The 12,495-nt window shown below is 59.2% G+C and overlaps 1 protein-coding gene across 1 annotated transcript in view; it reads left to right on the top strand.

Annotated features, from left to right (window-relative positions):
- The window catches only part of MROH1 (maestro heat like repeat family member 1), a 50,236-nt gene that overhangs the window by 22,870 nt on the left and 14,871 nt on the right, over positions 1–12,495 (top strand). Inside the window, exons 13-30 of the mRNA XM_007956110.1 lie at positions 1,394–1,501; positions 1,944–2,088; positions 2,172–2,212; positions 2,379–2,520; positions 3,079–3,131; positions 3,234–3,341; positions 3,727–3,846; positions 4,420–4,542; positions 5,569–5,715; positions 5,788–5,814; positions 6,733–6,855; positions 6,956–7,035; positions 8,327–8,441; positions 8,710–8,805; positions 8,884–8,988; positions 11,554–11,689; positions 11,770–11,882; positions 12,069–12,221. Of these exons, the coding sequence (XP_007954301.1) occupies positions 1,394–1,501; positions 1,944–2,088; positions 2,172–2,212; positions 2,379–2,520; positions 3,079–3,131; positions 3,234–3,341; positions 3,727–3,846; positions 4,420–4,542; positions 5,569–5,715; positions 5,788–5,814; positions 6,733–6,855; positions 6,956–7,035; positions 8,327–8,441; positions 8,710–8,805; positions 8,884–8,988; positions 11,554–11,689; positions 11,770–11,882; positions 12,069–12,221 (1,935 nt within the window). The remainder of the gene's footprint in view (positions 1–1,393; positions 1,502–1,943; positions 2,089–2,171; positions 2,213–2,378; positions 2,521–3,078; positions 3,132–3,233; positions 3,342–3,726; positions 3,847–4,419; positions 4,543–5,568; positions 5,716–5,787; positions 5,815–6,732; positions 6,856–6,955; positions 7,036–8,326; positions 8,442–8,709; positions 8,806–8,883; positions 8,989–11,553; positions 11,690–11,769; positions 11,883–12,068; positions 12,222–12,495) is intronic.

Genomic DNA, 12,495 nt, shown 5'->3' with positions numbered 1-12,495 from the left:
AACTCTGTAAATCTTCACCCAAATCCTAAAAAAAAAAAAAAAATCTCTTTAAAGTCCTAAAGAGTAAAGATTTTACTTTGACAACTAGGGTGCACCTAACCCAAGCCACAGTATTTTCAACAGGCTCGTATGCATGTGAAGGCTGGATAGTGAATAAGGCAGATTGAAGAAGAGTTGATGCTTTTGAATTATATTGTTGGTGAAGAATACTGAAAAATACCATGGACTACAGAAGAATGAGACAATCTATCCTCAGTAAAGTGACAGCCAGAGTGCGCCTTGGAAGTGAGAATGGCCAGACTTCGTCTCACCTACTTGGCCATGTGGTCCAAAAGGATCATTCCCTGGAGAAGGAGCTCATGCTTGATGAAGTAGGTGGTCAGTGAAGAAGGGGAAGGCTCTTAATGAGATGAACTGACACAGTGGCTGCAACGATGGGCTCAGGTGTAGCAAGGCCTGTGAGGCTGGTGCAGGACCAGGCAGTGCTTCGTCTTTTTGTGCACGGGGTCGCTATGAGTCGGAGCCCACGCGATGGCACCTAACAAGACAACCACAGCCAAGATGCCTTTGTTAACCTGAGTGCATCTTCTGTGACCTTGCACTCTTGGGCTCTCCAGATGCCCTTCATCAGGTGGTTTGTGGTTTCTCCTGGATCTCTTAACCTGAGTGTATCTTTTGGGTTTAAATACATTCCTCTTTCCCTCTGTGAGGCTGGGAGTATTGCACTATAGTATTGAACTTGTCCAGGATTCTTTCTGCTTTTGGGAGTTTGCAGAGGTTTTCTTTTGGCCTAATAGATGGTCAGGTTTTAAAGGTTGTGCTTATGTGTTTGGTACAAAGTTCTGTCAAAACTTTTAGTGCACTTTAAACGTTTTGTCCAAGGCCTCCATGTCTTTCTTTTTTTCTCCTTGACGTTTGGTTTCTAGGGAAGATGTTCAGTGTTTCCCGCTGTTGCTGCGGTTTTGCTGGTTTCTGTCGTCCAGTTTTTGCTTTTTGTTATTTCACAGCATAACCGGGAGACTTGGAGTATGTACAAAGCAAACGGCTTTCCCTCTGGGTGCATTTCCTAGGGTGGCAGTAAGAAGGAATGTGAACTGGGGCATTTCCTAGGGCAGTCACACTGGGTGCCTCCAAGGCTGCTGTGGTGAATGGTCACTGTTGGGGAACACGGCTGGTCTCCTGCGGTGCTGTTTCTAATGTCATCTGTGTCTCCCATGTTGCAGACGAAAGGCTTAGCTACCACTGGTGGGAGCACTTGGTGTCTCACTTTGCAGATGGGCACTGAGTCAGCACCTGCCTCCAGGGTGATGGCAGCACAGGTGTGGCTTCTGTCTGTGGCCACTGGGGGCCAGGTGGTGCCCTGCAGCCACCTGTACACAACATTTGCCCCCAGCCCGAGAGGCAGGGCCCAGGCGCTGAGGACCTGCCCGCGGACAGTGTGCACGCCATCAGCATCAGCACCCTGTACCTCATCAGCACCACTGTGGACAGGATGAGTGACGTGAGTGTGCGGTCCCTCCCATCCCGCCCCCAGCCCTCCGCTCTCCTCTCCAGTGCTCGAAGTTGTCCTCCCTGCCCAGTGACTGACCCTCCTCCCTCCAGGTCCTGGCTGAGTTGACCATGAAGGGTGGCAGTGGACAGGCCTGTCAGGGGCCCTTAGGGGACCTTACCTTAGCAGGATGAGCAGAGTGGCTGCCCAGCCCTTCTGGGTCCTGACAGGCCTTGGAGGGGTGATCTGCTCGCTGCCCTCACAGCCCTACATTGCTTCCTTGAGGGGCCCTCAGGCAGGGGACATGTGGATCACGTTGGCCTCTGGAGGGGACCAGGCCTCCCTCCATGTCCCTGCCAGTGCTGCCTCTCGGGGCTTGCCCGGGCTCCCCACCTGCGGGTGCCCATCTTCGGGGCTCCACCCCCTGCCCATAGACCAGGCACTCTGCCCCCAGGTGCTCTGGCCGTACCTGCTGGAATTCCTTACACCTGTGCGATTCACTGGGGCACTGACACCACTCTGCCGGAGCCTGGCACACCTGGCCCTGAAGAGGCAGGAGACTGGGCCAGATGCCTTCCTCATCCAGTATGAAGCCAGTGGTGCGTGCTGCCCTGCCTGGGGCCAGGGCCTGGGGTGGGGCGTGGCTTCCCTGTGTGATGGTGCTCCTGTGCTCTCGTTTCAGTGAACCTCCCATCACCCTATGCCATAACCACTAGGCTGCTGGTAAGCACCGCCTTGCTCTGGGCTTGGAGGTGGGGCAGGCGTGCAAGGGTGGGGGTACACAGGTTGGGTTACCCTCTACCCAGTGCTCAAGACTGGCCAACTTGGGGGACTGCACACAGCTGTCCCTGCCCCCTCAGCCTGTGTGCTCCCCACGGCCCTCCCGCAGGTCGTATCTTCTGACCCTTACATGGGAGATGGCCGGGGGGCGGCCTCGCTGCGGCTGCTACATGTCCTCCATCACCACATCCACCCTCTACTGGGCCCAAGATGGGCGACCACTGTCCCTCTGCTGTTGCAGCACCTGGATGGTGAGGCCCGCAGTGCCCGGGGGCGTCTAGTCAGTGGAGGAGACAGACCCCACAGGGGTCAAGAGAGCACCCCCAGCACTGTTAGCTTGGTGGGGGGGCAGCCCAGCTCAGGGCCTGGCCACCTGGGTGGTCAGGACAGGGGAGGTGCTGGGTGTCAGCCTGTGTGTACTGGGTAGGCCTGCACGGGCTGGGCAGGCAGGGCAGGCGACGTGCTAGGTGCTGGCCTCTGTGTGCTGAGTAGGCCCACACGTGCTGTGTGCCAGCCTATGTGTGCTGGGTAGGCCTCCACGTGCTGTGTGCTGGCCTGTGTGTGCTAAGGGGACCCGCACGTGATGGGTGCTGGCCTGTGCATGCCAGGTGGGCCCACATGTGCTGCGTGGGCCCGCATGTGCTGGGTGCTGGCCTGTGTCTGCTGGGTGGGCAAGAGAGGTGCTGGGTGCCAGCCTGCGTGTGCTGGGTAGGCCTACGTGTGGTGGGCAGGCAGGGCAGGGGAGGTGCTGGGTGCTGGCCTGCATGTTTCAGGTGGGGCCATGCCAACTGGGTCTCTGCTTGTTTCAGAGCACACTGAGGAGACCCTGTCTCGGAAGGAGTGGGAAGAAAGGCTTCTGATGGTGAGAGGCGGTGGGAGGTGGGGCAGCCTGGCCTGGCGTGGAACCTGGCTGATCCTGGGGGCCGTGGCGGACACCTGTCCCACCAGCGTCTCTTGCTCGCAGTTCCTGCGGGACACTCTGGCTGCCGTGTCTGATAACACTTGGATCTGCCAGCTGAGCTTGGAAATGTGCAAGCAGCTGCCCTGCTACAACGGGGTACCCCAGGAGAAGGTGCGCCCTCCACACTGGGCCATGTTCCGTGGTCAGAGGCCTGCACCAACCAGGGAGCAAACGTCAGAGTCAGGGTCCGGCCTGAGCAGCCTGGCCCTGGCCCAGTCGATCAGTGCAGCCTCTGGCCCTTCTGGCAGCCCTGGCCACAGCTGCTGCGGCCTCACATCTTTGTGGGGCTGTGTTGCCAGAGCACAGGTGCCAAGATGCCTCGGCTGGTGTTCTTGCCAAGAACGCTGCCTTGTGCCTTCCCTGAGCCTTGATGTCGCATCACTTGCTGCCTAAGTTCCTGTCCCCAGGGTCCTGGCTCTGCTGGCTCAGTGGGCCGTGGCTGCGCGGGGCTGCTCTGCACGCTGGAGTGAACCTGCTGTGCTCTGCCCTGTTGCAGAACTTCCTGTACAAATGCATAGGGACCACCCTGGGTGCCGCATCCAGTAAGGAGGTGGTGAGGAAGCACCTTCAAGAGCTGCTGGAGATGGCCAGATATCAGGAGGAGGCTGAGCGGGAGGTACTCCCAGGGCCCCTGGGTGCACACATGTGCATGCAGTGTGGGCCCTGAGCAGTGTGTGCGTATGGGCATGTGTGTGTGCACATTATGCGTGTGCGTGCTTGCATCTGTGTGCTTGCGTGTGTGAGATCATGCGTTTGTGCAGATGCGTGTGAGCATGCATATGCGCAAGTATGCGTGTGTGTGAATGTGTGTGCATGCGACTGTGCACGTTTCTGATATGCCATTCTCAGGAGCAGCCCAGGTCCCTTCCCTGCTTGCTGGGCCTCTTCTTCTAGGCAGGCCTGCTTGCCTCCTGCCCAGCACCAGTGCCTTGTGCAGTGTCAGGCCTCTCCCGGAAGGCCAGCTCTGCCCCCGAGCAGGTGCACAACCCCCGGGCCTTGGCTCCAGGTTCAGGTGCAAGAGAAGCCTCCAGACAGAAGTGGGATGCAGTGCTGTTCTTTGTGTCTCTCCCATCCACTGACCAGCTGTCCCCAGGTCCACTGTGGGGACAGCCTCAGGCTGGCTGCCCCCAGCCTGTGTGTGTAAGCACCCGGTAGAGGCCCCCCATGTGATCCCCCATGTGACCCTCAGGGCCTGGCCTGCTGCTTTGGCATCTGTGCCATTTCGCACCTGGATGACACCCTGGCCCAGCTGGAGGACTTTGTGCGGTCCGACGTGTTCAGGAAGTCTGTCGGCATCTTGAGCATCTTCAAGGTGCCGAGGGCAGGCGGGTGGGGTGAGGGACCTGTCTCATCTCACCCTGTCCTGTGATCTGTGCCCTGTCATGGGATCTGTGCCCTGTGATCTGTGCTTTGTCTTGCAATCTGTGTCCTGTGATCTGTGCCCTGTCATGGGATCTGTGTCCTGTGATCTGTGCCCTGTCCTGGGATCTGTGTCCTGTGATCTGTGCCCTGTCCTGGGATCTGTGCCCTGTCCTGGGATCTGTGTCCTGGGATCTATGTCCTGTCATGGGATCTGTGTCCTGTCCTGGGATCTGTGCCCTGTCCTGGGATCTGTGCCCTGTCATGGGATCTGTGCCCTGTCCTGGGATCTGTGTCCTGTCCTGGGATCTGTGTCTTGGGATCTGTGTCCTGTCATGGGATCTGTGCCCTGTCCTGGGATCTATGTCCTGTCATGGGATCTGTGTCCTGTCCTGGGATCTGTGTCCTGGGATCTGTGCCCTGTCATGGGATCTGTGTCCTGGGATCTGTGCCACCATGCCATCTGTGCCCTGTGGTCTGTGCCCCTGTTTCATGGGGGGGGGTACAGGGCCCCTCAGGGCAGCTGTGCTTCTCATGAACTATGCCAGCCTTGTGGGGTACCAGGGCCCAGTCAGTGTGTGTGGGCTCCCTCTGGACAGAGGAGGGCTGCAGGGCCCAGCCAGGAAGGAGAGGGACAGCCAGTCCATAGCCCAGCTTGCTCTGCCCCCTGGTGGCCAGCAATGGTGTGGCACTGATTATGCTTGAAGTGCCAGGTGTGTGTAAGGAAGGCGTGGAGAGCAGGTGCCGCGTGGCCCCCTACCTGCTTGTTCTTCTTGCCTGTCCCCTTATCCCCAGGGCCGGCCCCTTCTGCTTCCCCTCCAGCCCAGTCAGGCGTCCTTGTGCTCAGCGGTGCCTGTGCTGTCACTGACTGGCTCTGGTCTCTGGAAAGACTCAGGGTGCATACTCCTTAGTTGGAGCCCTGTCTCCTGCCTGGGTGGAGGTCCTGGTTTAATTGGAGTTGTGCTGCCCACCGACCCAGGACCGGAACGAGAGCGAGGTGGAGAAGGTGAAGGGCACACTGATCCTGTGTTACGGGCACGTGGCCGCGCAGGCACCCCGAGAACTGGTGCTGGCCCGGGTGGAGGCGGACATCCTCCGGAACATGTTCCAGTGCTTCAACACCAAGGTGGGCCGGGCCCCACCCCGGGGGGCGCGCACGTGGGCCTCCCCTCGTGACTCTGCTGCTTTCTGTTGTCAGGTTCTGGGGATAAAGGTAGAAACCAAGGTACTGTGCCTGGAGCCGGAACGGCTCTGCCTTCCTCCTCGCCCTGGGTGGGGGCTGCGGGCAGGAGCCAGAGGGGCACCACAGGAACGGTCCAGAGCACCACTGCAGGGCGCATCCCTGTCCCGCTCCCCTAAGGCGCAGCTCTTCCCTTTGGGGTGGGGGGAAGGAGGGGTCACTGCCCACAGGCCTGTGGAGAGCCCATGGCCTGCCACCTCATAACCACAGCGCTGTTGTCTCCTCCGGCTCTGCCCCCAGTGCCCACAGGCCGGCTCTTTCTGTCTCTGGCCAGCTGCTGGTCTCACTAACATGTCTGCCTTCTGGACTCTGTCAGGCACTAACCTGCTGAACCACAGCCTCAAGTGACAGGAGCCCCATGTTGGGGATGGCCTCTCTCTTGAGGAGCAGCCCCTCCCAGCCTCCTGGGGTAGGCTGGGGGTGAGAGAAAACAGCCCATCAGAGTGGGAGCCCCTCGCTGCCCTGGATGTGGTATGCAGGGTCATCGCCTCTGGACCCCAGGGTGCCACAGGCTGGCTTACCCATGCCTTCAGAACACTGGCCCTCCATACCTTCTCTACCCTTGGGGCCTGTTGGCAGTGCAGGCAGGGGGTCTTTTGCTTCCTGCCAGGAGGCCCTGCAGCCACATTGCAGGGCTCAGAGGACACTGGGGGGCAGAGCCTGAGGCTAAGACCCAGGCCCGGCAGTTCAGACAGCAGGGCTGAGCCCAGAGTGTCTTGCATGGTTCTCTGTCCTGGGACAGGCTGGCGGGGCAGGCTGCTGGGCCACTGCTAGCCACCAGGCGATGGGCGCCTTCTCAGGGTCTCTCAGAACAGAGCTCTGCTGCTGGTGGGGACCTGCGGTTGGGACGGGGGCTGTGGGGTGCAGGGTGGAGCGGGCCCTTGCAGCACGCTGTTCCTCCAGGACCCAGCCCTGAAGCTGTGCCTCGTCCAGAGCATCTGCATGGTCAGCCAGGCCATCTGTGGCAGCACACAAGCCACCACTTTCCACTTCTCGAGGAAAGCAGAACTGGTGGCGTGCATGATGGTGAGCGCGAGGCTGGGTGCTGTGGCAGGAGGCTGGCGGTGAGGGGCCAGTGTGGGAGGAGGCTGGGCTGCAGGGACTGAGCCCAGTGCTGCATGTGCAGGAGTTCATCCGGGCAGAGCCCCCTGATCTGCTGAAGACACCCTTGCGGAAGAAGGCCATGGTGGCCTGCACACTCCTGGTGTATCCTCTCCTCCCTCGTGTGCGTGTGCATGCATCTGCGGGCATGGCCTCCTGCCTGCGTGGAGGTGTGTCAGTGTGTGTGCATGTGTGCGGGCCTGCCTGCTGGCCCAAAGCTACACTGACGTGTGTGTGCATACCCGTGTGTATGTGGGCCCATCTGCCATCTGCATGGAGGTGTGTGTGCGTGCCCATCTGCATGGAGGCTGTCAGTATGTGTGTGTACATCTGTGTGCCTATATGCATATGTGTGTGTATGTGTGCCCGCCTGCATGGAGGTTGTCAGTGTATGTGTGTACATCCGTGTGCTCATCTGCATGTAGATGTGTCTCTGTGTGTACGTGTGCCGCCATCTGTATGTGTGCTCCTCTGCATGTAGGTGTGTGTCAGTGTGTATGTGTACATGTGTGCCTCTGCATGTGTGCACGTGTGCATGGTGGTTGTGTGTGTGCCCATCTGCATGGAGGTGTGTTGGGGTGTGTGTGCACGTGTGCCCATCTGCATGTATGTATGTGTGCCTAAGTGTAGGTGTGTGTATGTGTGTGTAGTGTGCCCATCTGCAAGTGTGCCTTTCTGTGAGTGTGTCCTTGTCTGCATGTGTGTGTACGTATGCCCATCTGCATGGAGGTTGTCAAGTGTTTGTGTGTGCCCGTGTGCATGGAGGTTGTGTGTGTATGCCCGTGTGTATGAAGGTTTGTCAGTGTGTTTGTGTGTACCTCTGCCTGTATGGAGGCACACTGGTGTGTGGGTATGCATACACATTCTGGGGAGCAGACACTGTTGTGTGTCTGCAGTGTATGTGTGTGCGCATGCCCTCCTGCCTGCATGGTGGCACACTGGCGTGTGTGTATGCCCATCTGCCTCTATGGAGGCACACTGATGTGTGTGGGTTTGTACCCCTGCCTGCATGGAGGCACACTAATATGTATGTGTGTGTACCCCTGCCTGAATGGAGGCACGCTGATGTGTGTGTGGGTGTGTATCCCTGCCTCCATGGAGGCACGCTGGCATGTGTGTATGTATGAGTGCCTATCTGCCTCCATGGAGGCATGCTTGCATGTGTACGTGTATGTACCCCTGTCTGCATGGAGGCACACTGGTGTGTGTATGTATATGTGCCTCTCTGCCTCCATGGAGGTACATGGGTGCATGGGTGTACACTCTGGGGAGCAGGCACCATTCTGTATCTGCAGTGTGTGCAAGCACACAGGGCTCTGTGCTGATCCAGTTGGTCACCAGCCCCTGCAGGGTGCCATCAGCCGCTACCCTGGTGGCCCCTTGACTGGCTGCTCAGCTCCTTGGAGCCACCATTGGAGGAGCAGATGTGGGCAGACGTGATCCAGGGCTGCCTGCACAGCGTCATGGCCCTGCTTCCAGAGCCCTGTGGAGAGGGTTCCAGCAACCACAAGGTGTGCACCTGTGCCCTCATGCCCCATGCTGCAGATGGGGTCATCCAAGGAGTGCACCTGTGTCTTGTGTTGTGGGCGGGGTCACCCTGGGAGTGCGCCCCTGTGTCCCATGCCCCATGCTGTGGGTGGGGTCACCCTGGGAGCGTGCCCCTGCACCCCCATGCCCTGTGCTGTAGGTGGGGTCACCCTGGGAGGGCACCTCTGTGTCCAGTGCCCTGTGCTGTGGGCAGGGTCACTCAAGGAGGCGGTGGCCTCACACTCCTTCCAGGCCCTGTACTTCGACACAGTCCATGCCCTGGAGGACCTGCTGACAAGTCTCTTGTGTCAGAACATGACCCCTCAAGGCCTGCAGCTCATGGTGGAGGTAGGGGGCCTGTACGCTTTGTGTCCTGCCCTCGGTCACCCCCCTACAGCCTGTGGTGCAGCCCCTCCTCTTCTCCAGCATCTGATCCCGTGGATCAAGTCCCCCCACGGCCATGAGCGGGAGCGGGCAATGGGGATCAGCGCCTGCCTGCTGCGCTACTTCTTGGAGCACCTACACGTCAGTGTGAGTACCAGCTCCTGGGCCGTGGACTGCCCATGAGCCGCCTGCCTTGGCCGCACCTGGTGCACCCCCACACATCACCCACCCTGCCTGCCATGCCCCATCATGCCTGCTGCACCCCCACCTGTGACCCACCCACCAGCCTCCCATGGTTCTTGTGCTGCTCTGAGCCCATTGCTCCTGCCTTGGCCTAGAACCCCCTTCCCGACGTTAGTTGAAGACCTGTAGGGCCAGAGATTGATTGTCTTTGGTTCACCCCTTGGGGCTCAACGTAGGTGTGCATCCTCTGGTTCAGAGCTAATGCGATGATGTGGATGCATGTTCCCCAGACCTGCATGCAGCAGAGCCAGGGCGCTCCATGCAGCAGTGGCCAGCAGGGCAAAGGCAGGGGTCTGGGTTGCCGTGGGCATCTCGTCTGTGAACCACACTTTCTGTACACAGTCCTCCCTCGGGACTCATGTGGAGCCCAAGCTCCGCAGATGCTCGAGTCCCTCGTATAGGGCAGTGTAGTGTCTGCACGCCACCTCGCACATCCTCCCGTCTTCTTTAAGTCATCTCTAGGTGACTTAGGAGCTCTGTTAGCATAGTGCCTTAGGCACTGGACTGCTAATCAGAAGGCTGGCGGTTCAAACCCACCAGCCACTCCTTGGAAGGAAGGTTGGGCAATCTACTTCCGTAGCGATACCTCCTTGGAAACCCAAGGAGGGGTCGCTATGAGTTGGGTCCAACTTGATGGCACATAACAGCAACAACTAGGTAACTCATAGCTCCTCATGCAGTGTCAGTGCTGTGAGAACAGCACTTCACGCCCCTCTCAATCTGAGAGGTTGCTTTCACCATTTAATGGATTTCTCCCCCATTATTTTCGACCTGCGGCTGGTTGACTCTACGGATGTGGCAGGCTGACTGTGTGCACTTTAGTATCACTAAGAGCAGTCCTGTCCCACTGAGCTGTCCCAGAACTTTTTGTTTTCACAAAGCCATCAGCCTGGATAATCCTCGGGGATCTTGCCAGTCGTGGGCTGTCTGGGTGGGGATCCCATTGACTGGACGGGCTGGTCTATTGGGCAGCTGTCTCTGAGTGACAGTAATAATGAGGCATGTCACCACCGTCATCGCCACCATTGTTAGCACCATTGTCACCCACCGTCTCCCACCCGTCACTTGCCATCATCACTCACCCATTGTCATCCACCCACCTTCACCCACCCACTGTCATCCACCCATCACTCACTCATTGTCACCCACTGTCACCCACCTATCCCATCACCCAGCGCCACCTGCGCACCATCATTCACCCAGTCACCACCTGTTACCCACCGTTATCCACCCATCACTCACATGTCACCTGTCACTCTCTGTCACCATCATTCAGTCATTGTCACCCATCCATCATCACCCACTGTCACCCATCCACTGTCACCCACCCATTGTCATGCACCATCGCCTACACCATCACTTGTCTGCTGTCACCCCCTGTCACTTACCCATCTTCACCCACCATCCTGTTGTTGGGTGCTTCCACAGCAAGGTCCCTATGCAGTGGCCTACCTGGCCTGCGTCTCACTGCTCAGCACGGTGCTTGGTCTCAGTGGCAGTGCCTAATTCTTGTTGTGTTCTGGGAGCAGTGGCCTGTTGTAAGAGCATTTCTGTAGGAACCTGTTAGAGGCTGTGAAGATCTGACATCTGGCCGGTGGCCTCAGGCCTCTCCAGTGACAATCTTGTTTTGAAATGCACCAGACCTTTAGCTCTCCTGCAGGCCCATCTGCTCCTGGCCTCCATGTGCCTGTGCCTTGTACGCACCTCAGTGCCCTTCCTGCAGTCTTTGCAGGCACGTGCTTTACACTTTAGGCTGGTGCTAGCGACGGCCAGCCACCCCAGCCCTCCATGAGCTCAGCCTTTCCCTCCTGACCTGAACTCTTTCTCACCATTGGTGACTTTTGGGAAGGATGCTTGAAGGGGCCTTCTGAGGGTAGAGTGGGCACTCCAGAGCTGTGAAGGACATGGTGAGGCAGGAACACTCAGGGCTGTGCAGGGGTGTGGCCATGGGTGGCAGGGCCATTACCAGGAGGAAGGGGCAGAGCCAGTGAGAGGTGGAGAGGGGTGATGTGCTCCATAGCCCTTTCCCTTGTCTTCCACATAAGCGTCTGCCTTCTGGAGAGGGGACTTCCCAAGGTGACAGCAGAGCCTGGACTGTGCCCTCCCTCAGTGTCCTTGATACCCCCTCTGCTGCACGGTGTGGGGGGCTCCCCTTCAATGTAGCCGTGCTGCTCTCCTGGGACCTGCAGCCTGGCCTTCTCTGCCTTGTGTTCTTCCCCAAGGTCCCTCTGAGGGACGCAAGTATTCAAGTGTGGTCAGAGAGTGTGGAGTGGTGGCGACCCTACGGGCGGGGTGTGCAGCCCTGAGGGGATTCCCCAAGGGGCTTTGGAGGCAGCAGACCGGTCAGGGCTGTGTTCTGGCCACAAGTGGTCCTGGCTGGCCTCCCTTACCTAAGGAGGTGCTCCCCATGGGACAGGGGGCACAGGTTGGGCTGCTGCCCAGCTTACCAGTGGCTTGTGTCTGTCCCAGGCGCTGGTGCCCTTCCACAACCTGGGCCTTCTTGTTGGCCTCTTCTCCCCACGCTGCGCTGACCTGTGGCCGGCTACCCGCCAGGAGGCTGTAGATTGCGTCCACTCCCTGCTCTATGTCCAGCTGGGCTACGAGGGTGAGCCCCTAGCTGGGTGGGTGAGTCCATGGAGCCCCCTGGGTGGTGGGCAGCCTCAGCAACCCTGCCTGTCTCTGCAGGCTTCTCCCGGGACTATCGGGATGACGTTGCTGAGCAGCTCCTGGCCCTCAAGGGCGGCCTCGTGCACCCCGACTTTACTGTGCTCTTTCACACGTGCCACACCGTGGCCCAGGTGCTGTGGCTTCCCCACAGGGGTGGGGTGTGGAGGGGCGCATGGTCGCTGGCGTCATGCAGTAGTGTCCTGTGACCCCACCGGGCCTGAGGGCGCAGGGGTCCTGTGGAGGGAGGTGCGTCTGGGAGTGCCCGCCGCTGGGACTCACTGAAGCCTAGGAGGGCGTGGCTGCCCATCCCCTCTCAGATCATAGGGAAGCGCCTCCCGCCCGATCAGCTCATCAGCCTCCTGCTCACCATGTTTGAGGGTTTGGGGGATCCTGACAAGAACTGCTCCCGCGCTGCCACGGTCATGATCAACTGTCTGCTGAAAGAGCGAGGCGCTGTGCTGCTGGAGAAGGCAGGAGGGAACCAAGGGCACGGGACCCAGGGTGCAAGGGTGGAGGGGGTGGAGCTGGAGGGGGCGGGGACCCAGGGGAAGACGGAGGGGGCGGGACATTAGACAGTAGGGGGGGGGGGGAAAAAAGGGGGGGGGGCGGGGGACCAGGTTTGCTGGTCTGATAGAGCCTGGTGGAACCACTGAGACTATGGCCCCTAGCTGCTCTTCAGGTCTGGAATTGAACCCACTCCTATGGCTTCCAGCCAAACAAAAGACAGGCATATGAGCTGAACAT

Source organism: Orycteropus afer, unplaced genomic scaffold (assembly GCF_000298275.1).
Source record: "Orycteropus afer afer isolate SDZICR_OR568_19922 unplaced genomic scaffold, OryAfe1.0 scaffold00574, whole genome shotgun sequence".
Taxonomy (NCBI): Eukaryota; Metazoa; Chordata; class Mammalia; order Tubulidentata; family Orycteropodidae; genus Orycteropus; species Orycteropus afer.
This window is presented reverse-complemented; position numbering and strand designations above follow the sequence as displayed.